Raw genomic sequence first — 17,421 nt, forward strand, 5'->3', positions numbered from 1 at the left:
CAGCACATTATGAGACAAGGCCTCACTCGGCTGCCTGTGATTAAACATAGCAATGTAGAGGTCTGGTCTGGTGACGGGGACTCACCTTTCTCGGTACAGTCATCACGATAGGCTCACACTTCCTTTCATGCAGTTTATAGAACCTGGTAACATACAAATTCAAAACAGTTACCCACAATTGAATGCATTACTAAACAACAAATCAGACAGTGTTTAAGGACAGTTCACTGTGGACTGTCCTGAGAGGGATTAAAGATTATGTCATGATCAAGTTCTGCCTCCTAGTGGTGAAGCTAGGAACTCCACATTTGATCTGGTTGACTAAAATCAAAACGAATTCTGGTGTTAGAAATGATTATTAGCCATCCATCTTAGCTTACCTCGCAATTTCGCACTTATTGACATCAAGGCCCCTCTTGGGCATGTAGCCCATGCCCCTCTGAGGCTCCTTGGTGGCAAAGGTGCTGAGGAAGTGAACATACGGAGCCTCGTCCGTGATTTCAAAGTAACGGATGCTGCTGTCACCCTGTCAAGAAATAAACAAGAGTTTTACTTCTGTATAGAGCTATGTGGGAATTAAACTATTTAGTGATCAAAAAGGGAACTTACCTTCCCACAGAGGTAAACAACACTGGTGTCTGGGTCATAGAAGGGCAAGAGCACTCCGTTGCTGGTGTCCATCTCATTAACAGCCATGGCCTCCCCCATGTCATTCTGAAGAAGAAAAAAAAGCATGATAAATGATGATAAAATAGTTTTGTTGGAAAGACTGAAAGCGTGGCAATTTCATAGTTGTGAATATTGTGTTTATTTTTGACTTGTGTGTACTGTTTCATTTATACTGTTTACTTAAATGAAAAGCTTGCTGTTTGAACAATCTAAAGACTGTGGTGGAAATCCAGCCTATATAATATAATATAATATAATATAATATAATAACAGTGTGAAATGTTGAAGTGCAGTCAGCATAAATGAAGCAGCTTACCGCGTTCCAGAGGGCGAGCTGTCTCTCACTCATGCGACTGAAACCTGTGGTGAGGATGTTGCCATCAGACAGGAAAATGGCCCTCATGGGTCGAGCGCCCTCATGTGCCTTCTCCCTCACCTGTGAAGTGTATTTACAGGTCAACACAACAACTTTTGTGCTCAAGTCACTACTTCCTGAGGGGTTTATACTCTGCTTTTAGATAAGTAGCAACACAAAGCATTTTTATTCAGCTTAAACTTAATTGTTGTCACTTGTTTGCTCCTGAAGGAGTCAGCTACATGGGAAGGCCCCTAAATCCAGTGATAATTCAGTGTCATACTCATACTAAGGACAATTTTAAGGGAACAAGGTGGATGAACCCAGGCCCTCCAGCTGAAGCAGTCTCCCTACTTGCAACCACATCTCACTGCACCCAGATTAATATTGACCTCTCGTATACAATGGTATATAAAAAAAGAAATTGTCTTTGAAAACTGCTTACAGCAACAATTTCCTCCTTGCGGGGATCGATGACACGGACGGCCTTGTCCTTGCAGGAGGTGCAGATAAGGCTACCGTTGCGGTTCCAGCACACGTTGTAAATGACGTCTGGGTGCATGTCCTCCAGGGTGTGCAAAGCCTCTCCTGTGGCCACGTTCCAGATAATGATCTGGTTGTCGCCGCCTGACGACAGCGTAGTGTAAAGGTGAGCAGGACAGCAGCATATCCAAGTCACACACTGTATTTTGTCTTTGAGGCAGCTGCCACCATGATGATATGTTATAACTTGAAGGTTTGTGTTCAAATGCATTGTTATGTAGATGTAAGAACACAGAGATAGCGCTTACCTGCACTGAGAAGGATGTTGCGTGCTGTTGGGTGCCATGTGATGATGCCAACGCGCTTGGAGTGGCCCTCCAGTATCACCACGGGCTCAGCCATGGGAGTGACGAGGCCATTCTCAGGAATCTGCCACACCTGTGGGGAACATGAACAGGACAGAGATCAGGAACAGAGCAGACAGTGAAGCCTCATTTTTACCCTCGCATCTGAACAAATTATAAATAAAGAAAAAAAGATTTTATCGTGAATCCATCAACCCCACCCTATCAATTGTATTACTGTACAGAGGACACCAATAAATGGCAGTTACCAAAAGGAGCCTGAGGGGGGCAGCAGTGCATAAGAGGTCAATTGACAACAACAGCATGTTTTAGTGACAGATGGGATATACAGCCAAATTTAATAAATACAGTACGGTTTCTTATTATCATAATAATAAACAGTACAAAACTGGTCATGTAGTCTGCTTGACCACTCACACAACAGGATTTCTCATGATAAATTAATAGGGCTGTCAATCGATTAAAATATTTGCAATTAATTGCATGAGTGTCAATAGTTAATCGCAATTAATCGCAAATTAATTGTACATTTTTTACCTGTTCAAAATGTACCTTAAAGGGAGATTTGAAGTAAAAAAAAAAATACTCTTATCAACATGGGAGTGGGCAAACGTTGCTTTATACAAATTTATGTATATATTTATTATTGGAAATCAATTAACAACACAAAACAATGACAAATATTGATCCAGAAACCCTCACAGGTACTGCATTTAGCATAAAAAATATGCTCAAATCATAACATGGAAAACTGCAGCCCAACAGGCAACAACAGCTGTCAGTGTGTCAGTGTGCTGACTTGACTATGACTTGCCCCAAAACTGCATGTGATTATAATAAAGTGGGCATGTCTGTAAAGGGGAGACTCGTGGGTACCCAGAGAACCCATTCTAAGTTCAAGGGACCCCTTTGAAAATGGCCATGTCAGTTTTTCCTCGCCAATATTTAGCACAAGTTTGGAGCGTTATTTTACATCCTTCATGACAAGCTAGTATGACATGGTTGGTACCAATGGATTCCTTAGGTTTTTTTTACTTTTATATGATACCAGTATCTTCATTCTAGCTTTAAAACACCCTATCAAACAACCCTATAAATTAGTTAACTTAGAGATTTACTGTTGACGTATGCGTATTTCAATAAAAGTAATATTGATAGGTAATAATGTCCGTCAAATACCTCAGTTGTTGTCTGAATTGTGTGTTTTTTGTTTTATACGACTGCTGAAGTTACTTGTGTCAAAGGGAGATCTGAGAAAAACTTACACTGTTACACTGCATTACATTTTCTGTCACACCCAGCCATGTCCAAATTATGTCTGAAGAATCCCCCCTTTTGTATTGTTTAGCACCACCTCTGTAGCATTCCTCTTCAATTACTCAACCACCTTTTTCTTAGCATACTAATATAATGATATAAAGGGTTCCGTTTGCTCACATGTTTTAAACATGCAGTGATTTGTGTCCACTATGCAATTTATGTGATGTGACAATTAAAACCCATTCTTTTCTGTAAAAATAAATACATGGTGTAGCCACGTCCACATCGTGCTGCATATCTCTACCGGTCTGCAGCTATAGCGCCCACCTAATCTAAACTAAACATCACCAAGAGCCTGATTAGGCGGTGAACTTTCCCCTCAAAAGATCACATGCTATGAAGAGAGGAACCATTGATAGTTCCGCTCTTCATTCTGCACACATGGACTGAACATGTCATTGATTCAGAGTGGGTATAACAGGAAGTCAGGACTTTCAGGTGAGGAAGTGGTAGCAGGGAACGTAAACAGGCAGCACACTAATCTCAGCCCTTCACAGCCCAAATAAGGACATATGGAGCAAAGCACGACTACAGTCTCAAAAAAGTCGGTGACCTCAGCTCAATAAACAGCTAAATCATTCCCCAGCTCTGATTCCTACAACACATATTTGAGTCTAATCTAATCCAGAGGGTGAGGTCTGCACCCATCCCTGAGTTACAACAGCGCGGCCTTTCGCAATAAAAGCATGTAATCTCTTGTCACTTATCAGCTCAAGAATGTGTGTTGTGTTTTCACCAGTTGAAAGGTCTGAGTTCAGGTGCGGCAAACCTTACCATCACTGTGCAGTCGTCGGAGCCGCTGGCGATGACCTGATCATCGTGGGGGCACCAGTCGATGTCTAACACAGGGCCTGTGTGACCACACACTGTGGGGTAGGATTTGTCAATGCGTCCCGTCTGTAAAGACAAAGATAAACAACACAGAGTAATGAGATTAGTCTTAAGTCTGGTCCTGTTCAGAGAACATTGTCCATGCTGGAGGAGTGAGCATGTTTTTAAACAGGTCAATTACAGTATAATCCTAAATCCAACCTGAGAAATTAAGCTCACACACACAAACACAACATCTAAGAAAAGGCGCTTTAACAGACTCACTCCACTGGGAAAATGAAATGACATGCGAGTGAAGCAGCCTGAGTAGAGAATCAGAAATGAGGGCGACATGGCAGAATTCACTACACGTCCATAGAAAATAAATTAATATTATTTTTTTTCTATTTGAGGATTTGGGAGTCACTTTGATAAAGTGATAATGTGTGTACTCATTCAAAGAAAACCATAACCAATATCATATTACAACATGGTTTGAAATGTTTGAAAGAAGATTTGGATTTGATTACACAACATGATACATGTTTACCAACATTTACCCCCAGCTGGGTGAGAGCACTTCACGAATAAGAGCTTGTGTGGCGTCAGAAAGTTCTACAGATGTGAGGGGAAATCCCAGTCCCACAAAAACTCCTGCCAAGTGCTGTAGACTAGAAAGAATTTTACATTTTTGGTCTTCTAACAAGGCCCAACAAACCGAACTATCTGAAGCCAGAGAATCACCAGACGGTTTGTCACTACATCACTTAGCCAAAAAAGGAAGCTACGGTTTTATTGGTGCTACAAGGAAGCAAACGGAGATTAGATTTAGCCCCTGCTGGACAACCCATAGTAATCAAGCAAAGTTATTAGTGGTGACGTCATTATACAGTAGACGCATGCCAACAGATGCTTAGTTTACCACAGCATCTCCTTACTTTAAAATGGTAACCCTGTATCAAACAAACTGTGCCATTTACATAACCTGCTTATACAACTAATGGATATACAACAAACACACACATTAACATACACACAAACAACCTTTAATTATAATGTACATCCTCCCCAATCCTCCTAAAATCAGCCTGCAGCTGGATTTGACCTCTGAACCTTATGATCCAGGAGAATCAGGTGCTCTCTCTACATGCTGAGGTGACCTAACAAACCCATGCAGTGGCGGATGGGTGTCTGAGACACACCCTGGTTTGTGTTGAAGTCAAGTACCACCGCAGGGACGGAGAGATGATGTCACTTAATGTGGAAAGAGTCCTGCCGCTGCAGCCCTATTTAAAGCACGATGGCTTCCCTAATACAAAAAAAGAAAAGGCTCACTCACTGCCCACAGCTATTCTGCCATTATACTGGGAACTGCAACAATCATGGCTTGAGAAGAGCTACTAAATCTGAAAATTGTATATTCAGTAATGAGTAAGAGGTACAACCAAAACTAGACTTAAACCTCATGAGAACATAACTTGAAGCAGTTACTGATCTTTATTATCCAAACAATAGATGCAAGCATGCATGCACACTGTATGCTCAAGGGATTTACAGTGACAGTACACTCCAAACACATTTGGAGTTCACACAGCAAAATGGCATTTGACACAAGTTATTACAGTGTGTGCAGACTGGCCAGATGGCCATTTTCACCAACACCAATCCACTGTTACCTACAACTGAATGTTATGTAATCGTTTTCTTTGGTGGGACACATTTTTTCAGTCTAGTTCTTGCTTGAAAAAGGTGCAGTGTGTAGGATCTAGCAGCATCTAGTGGTGTGGTTGCAGATTGCAACCAACTGAGTACCCCTCCGATCACTCCTCCCTTTCCTTGACTGTGATAACATGAGCCGCCTAGTGCAAAACCATGGTAAGGCCGTTCGCCTAACTCAGAGGCCATCCTTACCATAATAACACTACTTTAGGAGCAACGGAAGTTAGACGGCGGCTGGCGGTGCCACGGTTTTGCACTCTGCGGCTCACGTTGCCACAGTTTCAAAAGCGTGTCGAGGAACTACGGTGGCCTTCAGGTAACGTAAAAACGTGAGAGGCTCTCTCTAGAGCCACGGTTTGATTTGTCCGTTCTGGGCTACTGTAGAATAATGGCGGTGCATCATGGTGGACTCCATGAAGAGGACCCGCTACCTATGTAGATATGTAGGGGTCAATCTGAGCTAATGAAAACATAACAATTCTTAGTTTCAGGTGATTATACATTAATGAAAACATATATTATAACAAATATTATATTCCATTTGTGCCAATAGATCCCTGAAATGTTAGACACTGTTCCTTTAAAAAGGTACTTCTGAGTCGTGTGTTCTCCCACAGCAACTTAGCTCCTCCACCTGGTGTGGACATCAAACTAACAAGACTCTTGAGCACTAGTGAGTATACTAGCATTTACTTGCAGCGCTATATTCAAAGCAGTTTAACAACAAACCAAATTTGATTCCATTTATCAAACAACGATGGAGAAAACTAGCAAGAACTGCATGTCACTTTAGTCAGCGAGACCTGGCCTGCTACTGGTGTAAGTAAAGTGACGGTCTCAAAGCTCCAAAAAGACCGAGCTTAACCCCAAATTGAACATTATGGCTTTTGTAGCCGAATGATTACATGTGACTTAAAGCTTTCAGAAGGACAGAACTGTCAGCGAGATGAACACAGAAAGCAGTAAATAACAGCCTTTTAGTCTCTTAGTGCAATTCACTGTCTGCAGCACACTATGACTATGTTCAGCATTTCAAAAGAGCAGGAAATAAACAAAGAAATGTATCCAGTAATTTTGGTACAGAACAGAGTGAGAAACAAAAACCCAGAGGCAAGCAGAGGATGGTGGTCTGGGCCTTGGAGGGACAGTCCAGTCTCGGATATGAGTGTCATGTTGCTCAGGCATTCCTGCTCATTTTCCTGCCTCTACTATAGTAGATACAGAAGCCAGGCAGAGAGAGTGCTTCAAGCATGCTGCTGTTACAGTGCACATCCACAGCGGTGTGGCTGACGTCACCAAGTAACATGATTCATATCTCAGTGGTCTGTTCACATTCAGTGAGACTGAACAGATGCATAACTTTACAGGGTCAGTACAGTCCTACAATGGCTGGACATGTATACGAATCACAGGAAGTGACTCTGTACTACATGGAAATATTAGGCCTGTAACCATGCAATCACCTGACTGACACAGAGTTGGGCTGTGACACATACTCCAACTCCAAGTTTAGTGATCAAAGTCCAGTGTATGTGAGAATGAACTCTGTGTGTGTGTGTGTGTGTGTGTGTGTAGTATGTGAAAATCACAAGATCTTGTCTAAACCTCACCCTGACTGCTGAACACACCCTGAAATCTACCCTGAAGCCGAGTGTAAAGAAAGCAGACTTTGACACTGCTGTCAATAGGGATCTATGAGCCACCATCCGGAATCAGGTCACATTACCATTAAATACGAGACTGCTGACCTCTCCTCTGCAGCCGAGTCGACTTTAAACATTTCATTTAGTTGATTATAAAACACAAAATATTTGCTTTATGGGACAGACATGATATCTGTGCATGTTATTTTCATCTCATACAGTAGAGATGAATATTACAGCTGAGCTCACTGGACCTTTCTTGCACATGATTTCCTGAAGACAGTAGGAACAGGATGTAAAGCAGGAAGGACAGACTGATGAGCAGGTGTATCAACAGAAACAGCATGAACAAGTCTGACAAAGAGCAAACAGATCGCCGAGATAACACGAGCCAACAAAAGGTTATTATTTGCTTTTCTTTAATAACGCTGCAGCAATTACTGCACACTATTTTCACAGCATTGAACGTCTTATTGATAACACCTTTATGTAGACAATTTTTTTTTTTTTAAATAATACATCCACAGAGCCTTTAGAAAGGTGCTGAATAAAAGTATGGCTTTTCCTGAAAAAAAAATATGATTGTGAATTAATCATTTAAAAAGAAATTGCGGGTCCAAAATGAATGTTTTGTTCATCTCTGTGGAAGATATCTGACGTTTGGTTCCCACTAATAAGGATGTGAGCCAATAGTAAAACGATGTTGGTATCACGTGGTATCTCTGGGTCGTCAGTTAGTGTGGAGAAAATGGATAAATGGCTGAGATTGACGGTGAGAGCCTGGCAACTACTTGTTGTGAAGTAAGTGAAATGGAACGGAGGAGGGAGAATGCGACATCTATTGTCTGAGTGTTATCAATGTTATCAATAACGTCTTTAACAGATCCTCAGTGTTACGGATCATGTTCAGTCTAGTTCAGCTATTCTCAACCAGCGGGCTTCAGAGTGCCATCTAGTGGGCTGTGGAGGCACTGCCAAATGGGTAGATTACATTTTTTAAAAATCAATTTTAGGTAGTTATTTTTATATCTAAATTTGCTCAAGAATAAAAAACATCAAATAAAATGCATAATTTCCATGACCAGTTCCGTTTGAATATCACCACGCCAATCACGACACATCAGGTAGAGATACATGTGTTTTGCCACTGTTAGCTAGCTAAAGTCCCCTTGGCTGCAGTGACACGAAATGGATCTGTTTTTGAAATGAAAGTGATGTGTGAGACAACCCTGCATCAGTAAAAGCTCCAAAGCATGTGGTGAGGAAAATCAACCCTGAATATCTTAAAATCAGATTCATAATGTCAGTGATGGGTGACGGTAGGCAGAACATTTATTTTGGTCATTACAGCTGACAGAGGCGTAACATATTTAAAGCTCAGTTTATTTTTTTATTATTTGGGAACGTGGTCCTTGGAATTTTTACACAGATGGGTTGTACTGCGCACAAACACTTAATGAAATATTGCGGTTTTAAGTTCACTCGGCTGCTATTATGCTATAAACTGACATACACAATAGTACTGGATAATTGCAACAGATCTTCTGGTTTATGTGTAAGAGGAAAAAGGGAGTAGACTGTGACCGGGGCATGTTAGTATATTATCACTGTTTAACTGTGAAACTCATTATCTGAACCTCAGAACTGACTGCAAACCATGTGGTGTGTGAAGATGTTGACTATTACTGATGAAGGGTTAACTTTTCTCGCTGAGACATGCAATTATAAGTATGTAAACGGAACATTTATGATAAACATACATTCATGTTTTATGTCCGTCGTTGCAGAAACTTAGTTGACAGAGCCAACAAAGATTAAGACCACCAACGTGAGGGATCAGCGTTTAGACCTCAACACTCAGAGAGAGACTTCTCAGCACATCCCACATGTTAACTCCAGTTCAGACATGCTGCAAAGATTCTTACACAACCTCTTACATTGTCTCTTTTCCACAATTTTCCATCAACACTTTTTAGCCGCCCGCATAAGCTAAAAAAAAATAATAATTCTATACTTTATGAATAAATAGTAGCTCCTACAGTTGACTTGCAGCAATGAACCGTGAAGCCCCAGTAACACTGGCGCTAAGCTCTAGAGGTCGACCTCCTAATCAACCCGAGCAGGGCAGAGGAGACCGACAGTTCGACCAGAGAGCCAGGCGTTCTTCACATTCCACACCTCGGCCCCAGGCAGCTCTGGTATGGGTATGACTAATGAGAGCAAGAGGGCCGCTAGGGTGTCAAATATAGCACCCTGTGAGGTGTTAATGGTGTTCATGTCTGATATACACGATTAGGAATTCCACGGTCTGATGAGCGAACACAAGTGGATCATACCTCCAAGCCTGCATAAACACCAGATAACATGATAAACAGAGCAGGGAAGCAGTTTGAATGGATCATTGTAATTTTTAGCACTGCCAATTAAAAGTTTAACTGACAACAACCAAAGCTGCACACAAGGCACTAGCTCGTAACACAAACCACACTGCAGTGCGATCACCTGGGTGGAGCAGTACAGGTAAGGTAACCTGTGGCAGCTTGTTGCATTCTCCCTTCTGTCCCTCTGGAAAAGCTTCAGGCAAATTTGCAAGTCCGTATTTGTCTTAAAATGAGGCATTTGAACTATTCCACCAGAATGCCATGTAACAACCGCCACAAGCATAATGAGATGTCACTCAGGAGAGGAGAGGCAGAGACAAGGTGATAAATCTGACTTTAATTAATCACAAGAGGATGAAAAATCCCCTTTGGCTATATGGAGTCAGATCAGAATCAAAATTAATGAATGCACACAGAAGGATTCACAAATGTATTTTGTGATTTATATATAAATGACTCTCTCCACAAAAATATTTTTCAATGTACACTGAAATAGTTATCGTTTTATAAAAATCTAAAGAAAATCCACATAAAAAAATAAGGTTCATGAATATATTTCTGATGCACACACAGTTATCTCTTGTTTTACAGTAGATTTGAATTACCAAAAGCCACTTGAAAGAGACTTTAATTTAACTTGGAGAGTTCACGACATAATTGTTTCTCAATATCTTGATGGTATGGAATAGTAGTCACATAGATCTGTCATCAGAATTGACTGCCATGACAATTTGAACCCTCGAGCAGAATATAAAAATCCAGCGACATCCATCTATGTCATACAACTATTTGGCAGCGAGAAGTTCCACACGTGCAAAATCAGCTGCTGCTCACTGCTCCTCTAATTAAAGAGTGCAGGGAAACATACATTGGTTATATTAAGAACAAGAGAAAACTGACAAAAAGCAACTTTACAATGGATTAACACTGTGACTAGCAACCAGCTAGCTACAGTGAAGCCAGCAGGCTAACAAAAAGAGGGATGGGTGCAAGATTTCCTGGTTGTCCTTAAAGATTCCCTTTATCAAATCCTGGTGTCCAATTCTTGTCAAATTATTTTACTAAGAAAGCAACCAAACTAGTTAAGAAGTTAATAAGAAAATCACCTCAGATTTAATCTGCTATAAATATTTATTTTACTTCGACTGGAGGACATTCCTCCAGTTTTGTAATCGGACTCAAGTTTGCAACATCTATCAGGACCTTGGCTGGCAGGTGAATAGTTATATATATAACCGTCAGTAACATCACACTTTTACAACACTGCTAAAAAATGAGCCGAAACAGACTAAACCAGCCAAGCAAGAAAATCATCTCCAAGGCAACCAGCCTACAGGTAAAGGGAGCGTGCTTAGCAACACTTAGGACGTAGAAGTGAAAATGATTTTTTCCAGAACAAGAAAAATAAATACCAGTGCAAAAAAAAACAACCCACACCAACAGCAAGGGGCTAAACTCAGCAGTCCAACACCTAACATGTCCATAACTACACTACAGACATTTGTATCCTTCGACAGGAATGTCTGACGCCTAGAAAACAACCAGTTGCATAGCAACAAGTAAGACTGCAGAAAATGAGCGTGAATCACACAGCAATAGATACAAAGCTCAACACTGAAACACGCACAAAAAAAAAAATAGATGAACGACATCCCTCAAGGCAGTAGAGGACATTCTTTTCATTCACACAAGAGGCCTGCACACTTCCTTCTTCCCTTGCAGCTCAACATGTGATTCACACATGCACGCCACTAAAGGGTCCACATGCTGTCCAGTGCTGCTCAGAGCTCCATGGAAATTTCCACTTTTACAAGTCTCTTTGTCTGTATGATAGGGCAGCCAGGAACAATACAGTGCAGCACACCACACTGAAAACAGAGCTATATATAGCTAAAGAGATAGAGTAGACATACCTATACAGAGATGTACTACAGATGGCGAGTGAAACTATCTAGGTCATAAGATTAATTCCAGATAGCATCTACGACAAGTCCACTATTTACTACTACTATACTGGTTGCTCTGCTGCCAGTTAGGAAGTATGTGGAGCAGCTGAAATTTTGAACCACATCTGTTATTAGTATCCAGTGCTCCTGCAACACAAGATATTTGCTCACAGGCCACTGAACAACACGGGTTGGTGGTTGCTGATGACTGATGACACAGGATCAGTGTCTCCAGTATGTCTACGGCCGTAGTGAATAGGTCCACAACGCATGTACTTTTAAAACATCTAAGACAAGACATCTAATGATGAATATCAGTAATCAGTATCAAAGTAGGTATTGTATTGTGAAGCATAGCCATTTGTCCACAGTGTCTCCACATCTTCCTAGTGTCTCCCCAGTGCATGCTGTGATACAGTCCAGCACCTGTGTCCCCAAAAATGATCAACTGGAGAAACAAACACATGAATGAAAAGATATTTTTTGGAGCATGTGAAAGGCAGCCAGCCCAAAAAGATTGTGTGTGTCAGATTGGTGCATTTGTGTGCAACAGTAGTTAGTTTGTGAATTAATAGCTTTGTGTGCAGCAGACTTTAAATGCATTCAATTACGGAAAACAGCATTGTACACTCCATCTGCTATTTTTAAAAGTAGCATAGATGCATCAAAAAGAAAGTCTGCTTTATTTTATAAAGCTATCCTGACTCACAGCTCTGTATTAATAGATTATAACTATTATTCAGTATTCCAGCAGTCATACTGATTATCACATTAAAATAATTATTCTAACACGGCACTTGGATACAGTGAGCGACTCTGTGACAGAGACAACATCTGACTTACACCCAGTTCTCTCATCTTGGGCGCTCTTCATATTTCGGCCTATCCCAGAATTCACATGTGTGCCGACACTGCACGCAGCAGCCAATGGCAAGGCAGAGAGGAAATGGTCTTGGAAGGCTGTCAGGCAGGGAGCAGTGAATGACCATATATGGTAAAATCTGCAGTCAGCAGGACTGAGCGGCAGAGGCGGCAAAGGCAGAGGCAACTGAGCAATATAGAGGTCCAGGAACACAAACTGACCAAAGTATGGGGAAAGACCCTGGATATAATGCACACCCAGTGTATTTCTACACTGTAGAGACAGAGCGTAGCTTAGTTAGCAGCCAAACTGGTGCATGCGAGACAGAACAGAAATAATGTGTCACTGTGCACACACCCAGGGATTACTAACAGCAAAGGTTGAGCACTGGATGAATGGTGCATTGAGGGATTGAATCCAAATCAAACACACACACTCCACATCTGATCATCCTTTCTGCACAGAGGCAGCATTTGAAGCACTGACGTGGAACACGCCTTCTACGTTAAGCAATGCACACTATGTGGTGTTATGGCTGTAGTTAAGGTCAATCTTGAAAACAGAAATAGACAAAAGAGGAAATGAAAGATGCTAACACTTCACAAAGTGACTAGCACACGGTATGCGTGTAAAAATAAAGACGTTAATGGCGAAAGCAGGACAACAATGGCATGCTTAGATAAATCAAATAAGGGATGTAAATCACAGCAACTGTAAATGATTTACTGAGACTTTCCTTCGCATATGCCGAGCAGACAGAGAGGAATTATCAGGAATGTTTCACTGCTCGCTGCTGCATTCACTCCCACAGCTTCCTTCATATGGAAATCAGGGAATAAATTAGCAGGCATCCTGCTAAGAAAGAGAAAGGAGGAGATTGAAAGCATGAGGCAAGGGAATGACATGTGTTGAGCTGGACATCTGATGCCCCCTCTATAAATCCCTGTGTTCTGACAGGAGGAAGTAACAATACTCATGGCTGTGCTGAGTCACGGCGGCCTGCCGCACTAACCTCACCCTACTGAGTCACACAAAGACATGGCTCCATTGGTTGACAACTCAAAATGAGGTTCAGACCTCGGGTCAGGTCTCAGATCCACGACATCAACCTCTGAACTTCCAAGAGATGCTTTTCCATCCATTTCCATATATACAATAAATTATGACAAAGTAGGTTTTTCAGGAAATAAGCAGAGGGAGTACAATGCTTTTTTTCAGGGCTCATAATTTCAATAATTCATCCTCCATCACTTCAACAAAGACGGCGCACAGTTGCATATGGCTTAATTGTGAAGGGGGAAGGAGCATCATCACACTTCTGCCTCCCCCCAGCCGAAGTGTGGTAATGACAAAGGGCTGCGCTGGGAGTAAGCGTGGGACAAAGGCCCTGAGCAGCTGGCTGCCCACAGAGACTGGGAGCAACGCAGCCGAGGCAGATGGGTTAGCCGGACAGATGCACCCTCACATTAGGGACGGGAAGGGGTGGGAGGGTGGGGGTGTTTGGGGAATGTGTGCCCTTGAAACAAAAATGAAATGAGACCCAGGTGATTCAAACCGCAAGTGTCCTTCAATCAGTTTTATCCACAAAGCAAAGCTGTGTCTGACAAAAGCTAAAAAGTAAAACGTTTTGTACATTCGGCATAATACCAAATGGAAAAGCATACTGATTCACATACCATTTTGTTTATTTCTAATTAAGAGACAACATCACGACCCTTGTTTATTCAGTTCATTAGAAATGATCTCGGGTGCTATTGCCGATCCACTGCCATGGTCTAGTCATACTGTTTGCAAAGAACAGACTCGCCCCACTTTTGAGACCTGCATTGCCAGCTGAGGCTATACTGAGATTTCCAGATGGACCAGCTTTGACAGAAAAAAAATCATTTGAGAATACCATGGTGATAAATACCAAAAAAAGATATTAAAAGAAAAAAAAACACAAATAAATAAAAAAGGGAATGCCTATTAATTTAAGATCTGAAAATAATGTTCCCATGTCCCAACAGCTGACTTTCTCTTTATACGCTAGGCTGTATAACTGGTTTGATGGCAATACATACCGGTCACACTGTCCAAAGTATAACATACATACTGTTATTCTTAAATAACATGGCATTCCCCTTTCGGCTCCAGTGTCTCAATGCATGGCCTGTTGAAGTGAGGAAAACACTATCTCAAGGATTAGTCTGTGTCACGCCTGCCAGCTTGTATGTGGGAAGATCTAAAAATCAAGAGGCTTTTTTAATCTCTCACTTGGGGAAATTGCCCGAGGTTTGCTCTGCACATAAAGACCTCAGTCTCTCGCAACTTTGGTTCGGCAGTGAAAGTAGACTTTGTTCAGTAGACACACCATCACTGTACTGGGACATGGCATGCAGAGGGGCTGCTCATTCAAACAGACACAGAGAGGAGGGCAGGGGGAGTGTAAACTGGTCGAGCCTGCAGCCCACCTCCAGTACAAGCTGTGTATTGAATGAGGTGCTGAGAGGTGTAAGCTGTGCGATGACAGGCCTGAGGATCCGGTCCCCTATGCCGGAGCCTTCTCAGATGACAAGGCAGTGTACACTAATTACAGGCCCAGGTTAGATCTGTCAACAGTATTGCAGTACTTATGTCACTCACAGTGTTAGGACCTGCCACTTGGCCATCACTTGGAGCTGCCAAACAGAAACAGCAGCCAGCAATTCACCACTACAGCACCCAAGGGCTCTCTAGGGGACATGCTAGAGTCCCCTGTTGGATTCAGTCTCTATTGCACCTTAATTAGCCCAATTATGACAGCAGGGTTAAAACAAAAGCGAGGGATGGCTTCACCCAGCGGACTTGTTTACAGCTAAACACTCTTCAAATGCCGTCTTGCCCAACCCAAATGTAATTCTAGTTGGAGTGGAGCGATTCCTTATATGGAGGCAAGGATCAGGAGACTGTTCGCTCCAGGACTTTGGAGTAGTTTCTGTTGTACACATGAGGGTGTGTGAGACAGCCCGCTGGTAAACATTAATCCCAAGGTACACTTACACCGAGAGTCAGCAGTCCTGGCAGGCAAAGACTTCAATGCAAATGAGTATTTACTGTACACAAAACATGGGGAATGGGCTCTCAAAATTAAAGAGAAGAATTAAGGTTTTTAGTTCAACTCTCTCTACCTTTTAAGTGCTTTATATTTACATTAACATCAATCCATATATGATCCCAGAGAGAATGGCTTTCCTTCCCTTTATGTCATCGCAAGATAATATAATTCCCCCCCCCCCCCCCCCCCCCCCCCCCAACCCCCGTCTAAAAATATCCAGACGTAATTTGATCCACTTAAATCATCTGTAACAAAAACATCACATGCATAACCGCACTGAAAAGAGACACAATGCCTTTAAAAGGTTAGCATTACACCATTTCAATGCACCATTTTTCTCAGAATAAAGACATTACCAGTTCAAACTGGTTCTCTAACAAAACGCTTAAGTTTTAGGAGAATCGGCCTGTTGGTAAACATAACCATCAAAAAGCAAAGTCATTGAGATGGACACCGTTGATCATTCATGTGCCAATATGCAGAGATTGTAGGTGAAGAATGTAATCTCAAAAATTAGTTATTAAACATAGATGTTCATTTCAACCTACAAACCTAAAGTTTTAGAGAGAACATACCATACTGAGAATTGTATCACTCTTAGAAAAACACAAGTGTCATTAAAGCACAAAAAATGCACTAAAGTAAGCCAAACAAAGTAGACTATTTCACCTCAGATCAAGTACCTACTACCAAGTACAAACTACCCTAAAACACTGATTAACGGTGCATTGTTAGGCGCTCAGCGTGCGCTACTGATTTAGCATAAAGATGCAGTAAATGCAAACATGCTTACACATCTGGTTTATCTCCATCTAGCTGTCTCAGAGGCCAGTCCTGGCTGATGTGCTCAGTGCTGATCCACTGGGGCTTTAACTACTCTTACATGATACACCAGAAACTTACCTTGTGAAGAGGGAGAACGAGGAAAGCTCCTCCACCGCTGGCCTCGATAATTAAGGCAACGAACTTGGGGTTGACTGCACAGAAGGAGCTGTCCCATGTGACCCTTGACACCCGGATATCATCGTAGCATTGGTCATTTTTCACCGCCTGGCCAAAGACGTGACGGAATTTGCTCTGCCGTACAACTCGTCTCATATCTGTGCAAAGAACAGAGAGGAAGATTTAACATATGCTAGTTAGCAGTATAACATATAAGGTATACAAGAAAGAGATCTGCAATATGAACCAATAGACTACTTGAGCTACTTGAAACACTTAGGAACACAAGACATCCCATCCACAAACTGTGGCAAAGCTGTTAGATCATATGAGCCTTTTTCCACAACACGTGGTGGACTCTCTCCCTCTGAGGGTGTTTTGTAACAAACCCCTAACAACACTCACTTTTATCTGCTATCCACAATGTGGGTTCTCATGTCCCATGTGATCCCACAGCAAGCATGTAGAGTAAGAGTTACTTCAATCATAAATTAAAAGCAGCAAAACACCACCATTCACCAACATCTTTTATTATGTGTGACAATATCTTCTGGTGAACAGCTCCAACAAAGTATTTATCCCTTAGAAAGTGGTACAAATGCACTCACTGCCAACCTAAAAAAAGGCAAAAACTGTGTATATTCGACAGGGGTATAAAATGTTCAGATGCAGCATATGAATAATGAACAACAAAACAAACATGATATTTCATGACTCTTTTCACTGCCTGTTTCTTTTCATCTTCAGCTGTGCCAAATATTAAACATCTGAAATACTAACACGCCTTACATGTGGCACACTTGCAAAGAGCCACTTCCAAAGGAAAATAGGACATACCCAATACAAACAG

General features: G+C 41.7%; 1 protein-coding gene across 2 annotated transcripts in view; it reads right to left on the reverse strand.

Moving 5' to 3' along the window:
• coro1ca (coronin, actin binding protein, 1Ca) overlaps window positions 1-17,421 on the reverse strand; it is a 38,105-nt gene that overhangs the window by 4,608 nt on the left and 16,076 nt on the right. For both annotated transcript variants that reach the window (XM_037778728.1, XM_037778727.1), the window contains 8 exons: window positions 16,533-16,729; window positions 3,967-4,089; window positions 1,816-1,945; window positions 1,470-1,651; window positions 986-1,105; window positions 610-714; window positions 381-526; window positions 86-143 (listed from right to left, as the gene is read on the reverse strand). In XM_037778728.1, the coding sequence (XP_037634656.1) occupies window positions 86-143; window positions 381-526; window positions 610-714; window positions 986-1,105; window positions 1,470-1,651; window positions 1,816-1,945; window positions 3,967-4,089; window positions 16,533-16,727 (1,059 nt within the window). In that variant the 5' untranslated portion in view covers window positions 16,728-16,729. The remainder of the gene's footprint in view (window positions 1-85; window positions 144-380; window positions 527-609; window positions 715-985; window positions 1,106-1,469; window positions 1,652-1,815; window positions 1,946-3,966; window positions 4,090-16,532; window positions 16,730-17,421) is intronic.

This window comes from Sebastes umbrosus, chromosome 8 (genome assembly GCF_015220745.1).
Source record: "Sebastes umbrosus isolate fSebUmb1 chromosome 8, fSebUmb1.pri, whole genome shotgun sequence".
Taxonomy (NCBI): domain Eukaryota; kingdom Metazoa; phylum Chordata; class Actinopteri; order Perciformes; family Sebastidae; genus Sebastes; species Sebastes umbrosus.